Source organism: Strigops habroptila, chromosome 2 (assembly GCF_004027225.2).
Source record: "Strigops habroptila isolate Jane chromosome 2, bStrHab1.2.pri, whole genome shotgun sequence".
Lineage (NCBI taxonomy): Eukaryota > Metazoa > Chordata > Aves > Psittaciformes > Psittacidae > Strigops > Strigops habroptila.
The window spans coordinates 75,030,541-75,040,118 of record NC_044278.2 but is presented as its reverse complement, the minus strand read 5'-3'; the positions used below and the strand labels follow the sequence as shown (position 1 = coordinate 75,040,118).

The window sequence follows — 9,578 nt, the reverse complement described above, 5'->3', positions numbered from 1 at the left end:
AGTTACTGGGCTGTTCTTATCTCAACCCGTGGGGTTTACATTCTTTCGATTCTCCTCCCTGTCTCTCTGGGAGCAGGGCAGGGAGGGCTGAGAAGGGAGGGAGCGAGCGAGCAGCTGCGTAGTTCTAAGTTGCCAGCTGGGCTTAAACCATAACACACACAGACAGGGTTCTATAGGCAATTAGGAGAAATCTCTGGATAGGTAGCTCTTGTCCTTCTGGGAGATTTCCATTTCCCACACCTCAGCTGGGAATACCATACTGTCACTGCTGGGACAAGTAAGGCTGTGAAATTCCTGAAGTTTGCAGAGGGTAGTTCCACAAGTACTCGATGAACCAACTAGGAAACGTGCCTCCTGGACTTGCTCTTTGTGAGGTGTGATGGTAGGAGGCTGTCTTGGCCACCCTAATCCCAAAGACCTTGAGCTCAAAATTTTGGGTGTTATGAGAGAAACTTCAGCAGAGTCACTACCCTGGATATCAAGAGAGCAAAACTGAAGCTGTAGAGGAACCTATTTAGCAGGGTCTCCTGGCCACGAGCTTTTGAGGACTTAGGGCACCAAGAGAACTGCTTGCTTTTAAAGAACCACCTTTTGAAAGCACAGGAGCAGCAATCCCATCGTGTCAATGCAAGTCAAGCAGGTTCAGGAGAAGAGCAGCTTGGAACTCCTCCTGGAACTGGGGCGGGAACAGAAATTGTGTGCTCTCTAGAAGCAAGGTTGAGCTTCTCAGGAAGACTACCGAGCTGTGGCTCACACATGGAGGAAGACATCACGAAAGGCCAAAGCTCAACTAGAGATGAAACTGGCCAGTGTTCCATCAGACAACAGCAAAAGGCTTTTTGAAGTATGCTAATAACAAGCGGAGGCCTGTGGAAAGTATCAGACCGATACTTGATGAAGATGGCCACTGAAAACTGGGAATGAAGAAAAGACACAGGCATTTAATGCTTTTGCGTTGCCTCAGTCTTCAAAGTGCATATTAGACCCGGGGTTCCCTGGTCCCGTGAGTCCCAAGACTACAGGTGCAGGAGCCATGACTTTCAATTGGTGGACACTGCAGTTGTAAGGGAGCAGTCCTTGGGGCCAGGGCAGGACATGGGCATCCTGGGGAGAGCCCCACAGGGCCCTGCGCCACCTGGGCCCCCGCGTTCCAGAACTGAGGTCACCATGGTGTTCCCGGTGCTGGCCCGGCAATGGCCCCAGTGCCTGCAGGGATAGTGCTGCGTGTGGCAGCACCAGTGGCACTGGGGGTGCCAATCTCTGGTAAAGCAGCACTCCCATCCTGAGTATTTTTCCACAAATTTATTACATGTGCTTTTTGAATTGCCGAGGTGAGTATCTCCAGAGAGGACGCCTTTAACACCGGAGCGAGGGGAAGCACAGCGTCCCGGAGCCTCAGTTTGGAGCGGCAAGAGCGACCGAGGGAGCCTCAAGTCCTCAACAGGACTTGCCCAGGAGCTGGCAGCTCAGCTGACGCGAGCAGCTGACTCACAGCGGGTGGTGCCAGGAGTGACGGCACCAGCCCTCAGTGGGGAAAAACCCACCCCAGGGAGCGCGAGCGACCAGGGCAGAGTGTGGCAGTTGGCGCGGGCAGCGAGCGGGCAGCGAGCGGGATGGTGAGCACTCGCCTCAGGACCAGGGCCCGCTCTGGCAGCTCTGCCCCGGCGGTGGCCAGCGTAGGCACCCAGACAGAGCCGATGAGAGGGGAGGCTGCGGCGCAGACCTCGGAGTGTAGAAAGTGCCTCGACTGGTCTCTTGAGGCGAGGGTGCACAATGGACAGGGCTGCACTCGGTGCGCCCTGGTGGAGGTCCTCCTACAGCAGGTGGCTGAGCTGCGGGAGGCTGTTGGAGAGCTAAAAGATGCCAGGGAAGCTGAGAGGAAGCTGGGCTGCTTGCTCCAGGCCCAGACTGCGCAGGGGCTGCAAACGTCTAGCACTGCTCATATAGGAAAGCAGGAGGGCAGCAACCCAGGAAGCTGGGAATTAGTCACGAGAAAAACGAACAAAAAAAGGAGGAAGAGGACAATTAACGACAAGGGGCTTCCTCCTAAATCTGATGTCCCCACCCAGAACCGCTTCGCAGTTCTGCAGGGGACTAATGAGAAAGCACCCACCACACCTAATGAGCACCCTGTTGATGCGCCAGTAAAGAGGATTGCTACTGGTGCCTCCAGGAAAAAGCGGAGGGTCATAGTAGTAGGGGACTCTACTTTGAAAGGCACAGAGGCACTCATCTGCTGGCCTGATCCAGTCTCGAGGGAGGTGTGTTGCCTGCCAGGGGCTTGGATCAGGGATGTTGCTGAGAGGCTGCCTGCTCTAGTAAGTCCTGCTGACCATTACCCCCTCCTAGTGGTCCATGTGGGTGCTAGAGATAAAGATAGCAGTAGCCTCGAAAACATTAAGAAGGACTACAGAGCCCAGGGAGAGGTGGTTAGGGGCTCTGGAGCTCAGATAGTTTTTTCATCAATTCTCCAGGACAAAGGGGAGGACTTTAAAAAAGCTAGGCGCGTTTGGCAGGTTAATAAATGGTTAGAATGCTGGTGCCATAGTCAGGGGTTTGGCTATTTAGAACATGGAGCTCCATTTGGGAGGCCAGATCTACTGGAGGCTGGTGGAGCTGCTCTGACAAAGAAGGAGAAGACCTGTTTTGGTAGGAGGCTTGCCAGGCTGGTCAAGAAAGCTTTAAACTAGATGTGTTGGGGGAGGGGAGCATTGATCCATACCAACATTCCTGGTCAGTTGCCAGCACCTGTAATAAGTGCTTGGAGCGATGTAGAGATGTTCCAGCTGCCCCAGCCATTGAGTCGGCTGCATTTGGAGCTCGGCTAAGGTGCCTCTATACAAACGCCCGTAGTATGGGGAACAAGCAAGAGGAATTAGAGATGTGTGCAAGGCTACGGGAATATGATGTCATTGGTATCACAGAAACATGGTGTGATGGCTCCTATGACTGCAGTGTCGAAATGGAAGGTTACAGGCTGTTTAGAAAAGACAGGCCAGGCAGACAGGGAGGGGGTGTTGCTATCTATGTCAGTGATAGGCTAGAGAGTATGGAACTCTGTCTGGGGACGGGTGATGAGGTAACAGAGTGTTTGTGGGTCAGGATCAAAGGGAAAACAGCAATGGGGGACATTACGGTGAGGATCTGTTACAGGCCACCTGATCAAGAGGACTCTGTGGATGAAGCGCTCTACAGACAGATAGGAGCAGCCTCACGCTCGCAGGCCCTGGTCCTCATGGGGGACTTCAACCATCCTGACATCTGTTGGAGGGACGGTACGGCCCGGCACAAGCAATCCAGGAGGTTCCTCGATTGTGTGGAAGACAACTTCCTCTTTCAAGCAATAGAGGAGCCAACGAGGAGAGGTGCCATGCTGGACCTTGTGCTCACCAACAGGGAGGGACTGGTTGGAAATGTGATGCTCCAGGGCAGCCTTGGCTCTAGTGATCACGAGATGGTTGAGTTTGAGATCCTCAGGACAGTGAGAAGAGCATGCAGCAAGCTCACTGCCCTGGACTTCAAGAAAGCAGACTTTGGCTTCTTCAGGAACCTCCTTAGTAAGGTTTCATGGGATACAGTCCTAGAGGGCAGGGGGGCCCAAGACTGCTGGTCGATATTCAAGGATCACCTGCTACGTGCTCAGGAGTGTTGCATCCCGACTAGAAGAAAGTGCAGCAGGAGGGCCAGGAGACCTCCATGGATGAACAAGGAGCTGCTGAGGAAACTTAGAGGGGAAAAAAGAAGCTTATAGAAGGTGGAAGCGAGGACAGGCGGCCTGGGAAGAATATAGGAGCATTGCCCAAGAAGCTAGGGACCAGGTTAGGAAAGCTAAGGCCCAGCTAGAATTAAGTTTGGCAAGGGATGTAAAAGATAACAGGAAAGGATTCTATAGATCCGTAGCAAATAAAAGACAGACTAGGGACAATGTGGGCACTCTCCAGAAGCTATGAGGAGAACTGGCTACCATGGATTTGGAGAAGGCTGAGGTTCTTAATGACTTGTTTGCCTCAGTCTTCACCAGCAAATGCTCTGACCACACCACGAAAGTCTTGGAAAGCAGATGCAGGGACTGTGAGAATGAAGACCTTAGGCCCACTGTAGGAGAGGATCAGGTTCGAGACCATCTTAAGGACCTGAACGTGCACAAGTGCATGGGACCTGATGAAATCCATCCACGGGTCCTGAAGGAGCTGGCAAATGAAGTTGCTAAACCACTGTCCATCATATTCAAAAAATCCTGGCAGTCAGGTGAAGTTCCCGATGACTGGAAGAAGGGTAATATAACCCCCATTTTCAAGAAGGGGAAGGTGGAAGACCCAGGGAACTACAGACCAGTCTGCCTCACCTCTGTGCCTGGCAAAATCTTGGAACAGTTTCTCCTGGAAAACATGCTAAGGCACATGAAAAACAAGGAGGTGGTTGGTGACAGCCAGCATGGCTTCACTAAGGGGAAATCCTGCCTGACCAATTTGGTGGCCTTCTTTGATGGAGCCACGGAACTGATGGACAGGGGCAGAGCAGTTGACGTCATCTACCTGGACTTGTGCAAAGCGTTCGACACTGTCCCGCATGACATCCTTGTCTCTAAATTGGAGAGACATCAATTTGATAGATGGACCTCTCAGTGGATAAAGAACTGGCTCAATGGCCACACGCAAAGAGTTGTGGTAAATGGCTCGATGTCCAGTTGGAAACCTGTAACGAGTGGTGTCCCTCAGGGATCGGTCTTGGGACCGGTCCTGTTCAACATCTTTGTCGGCAACATGGACAGTGGGATTGAGTGCGCCCTCAGCAAGTCTGCTGACGACACCAAGCTGTGTGGTTCAGTTGATACGCTGGAGGGAAGGGATGCCATCCAGAGGGACCTTGACACGCTTGTGAGGTGGGCTGATGCCAACCTTATGAAGTTTAACCAAGCCAAGTGTAAGGTCCTACACCTGGGTCGGGGCAATTCCAGGCACAGCTACAGGTTGGGCAGAGAAGAGATTCAGAGCAGCCCTGCAGAAAAGGACTTGGGGGTGTTGGTTGACAAGAAGCTTAACATGAGCAGGCAGTGCGCACTTGCAGCCCAGAAAGCCAACCGTATCCTGGGCTGCATCAAAAGAAGCGTGACCAGCAGGTCGAAGGAGGTGATCCTGCCCCTCTACTCTGCTCTCGTGAGACCTCACTTGGAGTACTGTGTACAGTTCTGGTGTCCTCAACATAAAAAGGACATGGAGCTGTTGGAGCGAGTCCAGAGGAGGGCCACGAGGATGATAAGAGGGCTGAAGCACCTCCCGTATGAAGACAGGCTGAGAGAGTTGGGGCTGTTCAGCCTGGAGAAGGGAAGGCTGCGTGGTGACCTCATAGCAGCTTTCCAGTATCTGAAGGGGGCCTACAAGGATGCTGGGAAGGGAATCTTTCTTAGGGACTGTAGTGGTAGGACAAGGGGGAATGGGTTCAAACTTAAACAGGGGAAGTTTAGATTAGATATAAGGAAGAAGTTCTTTACAGTGAGGGTGGTGAAGCACTGGAATGGGTTGCCCAGGGAGGCTGTGGATGCTCCATCCCTGCCAGAGTTCAAGGCCAGGTTGGACAGAGCCTTGGACCACATGGTTTAGGGCAAGGTGTCCCTGCCCATGGCAGGGGGTTTGGAACTAGATGATCTTAAGGTCCTTTCCAACCCTTACTATTCTATGATTCTCTTGGTCCTGCTAGGATGGGCCAGTGGCTCTGCTGCCGTGGGTCCAGGTGGGTTCCCCCACAGCTCGTGGACAAGCCGGCACAGCCGGTCCCCACAGCAGCCGCCTTGCTCATGCTCGATGCTGTCTGCTCTTCAGGGATGACCCTGGCCCCAAGCAGCCGTGTGAGCCTATTGCGGCATTGCCTTGCTCCCTCCTCCAGGAGCACGTGCAGGTGACCCAGGGCAGTGGCCAGAGGAAGAAGAGGGACCTCCTCCTCTTCAGGGACACCGTGGTCATCGCCAAGACCAAGTAAGATTCGCAGAGCCCCGCTGCCTTTCCTCCCAAGCCCTGGCCCTGGCACCAGGGCACCAGAGCAGGGAGAGCCAAGGAGCAGCCCCAGGGCCCCGGCACCCTGGTGCTGGATGTACCTGTGGCTGTGCCTGTGGCAGGCGGGCGCTAGAGGGGAGCCAGCAGGCTCTGCCACCTCCAGGTCACTCCCTGCTGCTCGTCTCTGCAGATGTGGCAGCACCTGCAGCCGCGTCTGGCCCTGGGTCTGCTCCAGGTGGGAAGGGCTCAGCTGGGGATGCTGACGAACAGCAGGAGGAAGGGAAGGCCGCCAGCTCCCTTGTCTTCCTCTGGCCCTGCAGCTCCTGTGTCGTCACCTTCTGGTGAGTCCCTGTGCAATGTCCCACCAGAGGGGTGGGCAGCACCTCTGTCCTGCCCCACAGGGCATTGCCTGCTGGGGCACAGTGGGCACTCAGGCTGTTTCTCCTCTCTTTTGGCAGCTCCTGGGCAGTGAAGGGGCTCTGGGTCAGTGCTCTCCTTGGGTAGGCCTTGCCTGGCACTGCAGCCTGGGCAGCCCATGCTCCCATCATGAGGGGATGCTCCACGCATGGCATCCGAACGAGGAGAAAATGCCTCTGCTGAGCTGGGCAGAGGTGCCCCAAAGTTGCAGGCAGAGGTGTCTCCAGAGATGTAGGCAGAGGTGTCCCCACGGCTGAGATGCACATTCAGTGAAGCTGCTTTGTCCAGCTGTGTCCAGCCAACACCTGCCCAGCCCCATCTTCACCACTGCTACTGCTCCCACTCCACTGTCAGGTGGTATCAGCTGCTTCAGGCAGTGTGGAAGCGCTCCCCAGGCTGGCAGCAGAGGGAAGAGCTGGCTTGGATCTCACACAGCTCTTTCTCTGCTCCTTCCCCATGCACAGACCACTGGAAGGAGTGCAGGGAGCCTGTGTGACCCAGCTGCCCTCCATCAGGCTTGTGCTGAAGGAGCTGAGTGGCTGCCATGCTGTGAGTGTTCCTCCTGTCTCTGCTCTGCTCCCAGGGGCTGCCCCAGCCCAGCATCAGCTGCATCGCTCCTCACCTTCTGCTGTTTTCCCCTTGCCCAGGCAATGACACTGGACACCAGCAGCCTGGAGAGGCTGCTCCAGCTCAGGTCATGGTCACCACAGGTGCAATCTCACCATCCCCACCTCTCACATGTGGCCAGGGGCTGATGCAGCTCGCCGGGGGCACTTTCTGCTGTGGGGCTGCTTGGTGAGCGCAGCCCATTTCTTGCAGGCTGGTGGCAAGCAGCTGCCACCTCCCGTCCCCTCTGGCAGTGACGGCAGACATGGCCACGTGGATGGTGAGTTTGGAGAAGACAGGGGCAGGATGGCCCTTCTCTCCTGCTCTTGCAGGGGGCACATGTGCTGCGATGGGGCTGCCGCTGCCCTTCCTGCAGGGCACGTCCATCCCCATTGCTCTGTGGCAGGAGAGAGCTGAGCCCCGGGGACCCTCGGTCCCAAACAACGCTGCATCTCCCGTGCCCTGGGTGGTGGGGGGACAGCACTGAGGGAGTCTGGGAGCGTGCTCCTGGCGCTTCTCCTCCACGGCTCTTTGCTCTGTTTCCCCTGGCAGCAGGCAGGACCCACACGAGCACGAGAAGGCTGCCCTGGCCATTTGCGTGGCCAGGGAACTTGGCCGCAGCAGAGGCACCAGGGCCATCAGGCTTGCTGGCACGAGAGCTCTCTTTGGCCGGCCCCTGGCAGATCTCTGCAGCCAGGATGGCATGCTGCCCCAGCCTATCCAGGTAAGCCAGACTGGCTGGGGGGTTCCCATCCCATCCCATCCCATCCCGTCCCATCCTGCCGGCTCCACTGGAGAGGGTCTGTTTCCAGCCCAGCAACTCTCCTCCTCTGTGCCCTCATGACCTGCTGGCTCTGCTGAACAAGCATGGGCCATCCACGGCGGGGATCTTCCATCGGGCAGCCAGAGAGCGCCCCTCCCGGGTGATCAGGGAGTCCCTCAACAGCGGTGTGGAGGTCCAGCTTGAAAACCACCCTGTGCTGCTGCTGGCTGTGCTCTTGAAGGTGAGCCCTGCTGACCTGGAGCCCAGCAGCTCCCAGCTCTCTTGGTGCTGATGGGCACCTGCCAGAGCACAAGTGGAAACCCAGCCGCCTCCTCATGAGCCGGAGGGCCAGGGATGCTGTCTGTGCTCCTGGGGGCACTGGCCAAAGCCTCACGAGGAGCCCTTGGCACTGCAGGACCTCCTGCGGAAGATCCCCTCCAAGCTCCTCGATGACCACCTGTACAAGGAGTGGATGAGCGCCCTGCAGAAGACCAGCAGGCAGGAGAGGCTGGCAGCACTGAAAGAGTAAAAGTGTGGCAGCAGCCTGCAGGGACTGGCACAGGCCGGGACTCGGCTGCAAAGCAATGGCGTGCCTGAAATAGCCATGGTTCCTGCAAGCCACCTCCTGCTGCTGTGAGGTTTTGGTCTGGGGGGAAAGGAGCACCGAAAAGCATTTCTTTCTGAGGAGCACTTCCCTCAGGCATTTGGGCTTGCTCCAACAAGGGCCTCTTTCAGAAGGGCAGGGAGGGAGGGAAGTGGCTGTATCTCAGCGCAGGCAGTCCCTCTGCTGTAGACCAGGCGGTGGCCTTGGGTGAGATCAGCCTGGGAGACCTGTGTTGTCAACACCAACTTCATTAACGTTGTGCTCCTGTTCCCTCAGGGTGGCCAGCAAGTTACCTGAGGCCAACCTCCTCCTGCTCTGGCACTTGCTCTCCCTGCTCAGTAACATCAGCAGGGACATGGCCATGAGCAAGGTGACATCCGGGAACCTGGCCATCTCTTTGTCACCAGACCTCCTCAGCCCCTCCCCAGGAGCTGCCCCTGGACATCCTGGCACAGGAGATGGGGAAGGTACGCTGTGTTCACTGCCCAGCTACAGCCTCCCCAGCCCACCCCAGCTTTGCTGCTCAGAGGGCCCTGGCTGCCTCCTCTCATCAGCAAAGCCGTGGGGCAGCAACCAGGAAGAGCAGCCCCACGGCTGCACCTTCCTGCACAGAAGTGCAGGTCGGGCTGGGAAAGGCTGTTTGAGCCCTTATCAGCCCCCTCGGTGAAACCAGTGGTTTGCTGTGTGCAGGTGATGCAGCTCGTGGAGCTCCTCATTGACCACCTGGAGGAACTACTTGGGAGGGAGGTGGCTGGGCTGGCCAGCGATGGGGATGAGGAGCCACCAGCACCGCAGACAGCACCAGAAACAGCAGAGGTATGTGGAATCCACAACCAGCGTGACAACAAAAGCCTCCCCCCTCAGAAGGTGGGGCTGCTGCTGCAGGGAAAAGCACGGTCATCCACCAGCCTGCAGCTCTGCCAAGATGCAGAGCAAGGCTGATGCAGGTTGGCCATCCCACTTTGTGCAGTGATCCCACCACAACCGGCTCAGCTGGGAAAGGCACATCAAGGGATGTGCCTTTCAGAGCTAAGGTAGCAATTGGGCAGGGAGGTCCTTGCCTGGTGCTGACCTACACATTTGCATGGAGGTGCCTCTGGTCGCTCCCAAGAGCGAACAGCAGAGGAGCTTTTCCGGGGAGAAAAGGCAAAACTACCTAGCTTTGCTTGGTTCAAGGTAATCATGGCTTCACCTGTCT

The 9,578-nt window shown here is 56.4% G+C and overlaps 1 protein-coding gene across 1 annotated transcript; it reads left to right on the top strand.

Moving 5' to 3' along the window:
- Positions 1–7,716: 7,716 nt before the first annotated feature.
- LOC115604444 (T-cell activation Rho GTPase-activating protein-like) lies at positions 7,717–9,047 on the top strand. Its single transcript, XM_030477569.1, has 4 exons — positions 7,717–7,737; positions 7,826–8,017; positions 8,192–8,301; positions 8,657–9,047. The coding sequence occupies exons 1-4, from the start codon at positions 7,717–7,719 to the stop codon at positions 9,045–9,047; spliced, it is 714 nt and encodes a 237-aa protein (XP_030333429.1).
- Positions 9,048–9,578: the final 531 nt, after the last annotated feature.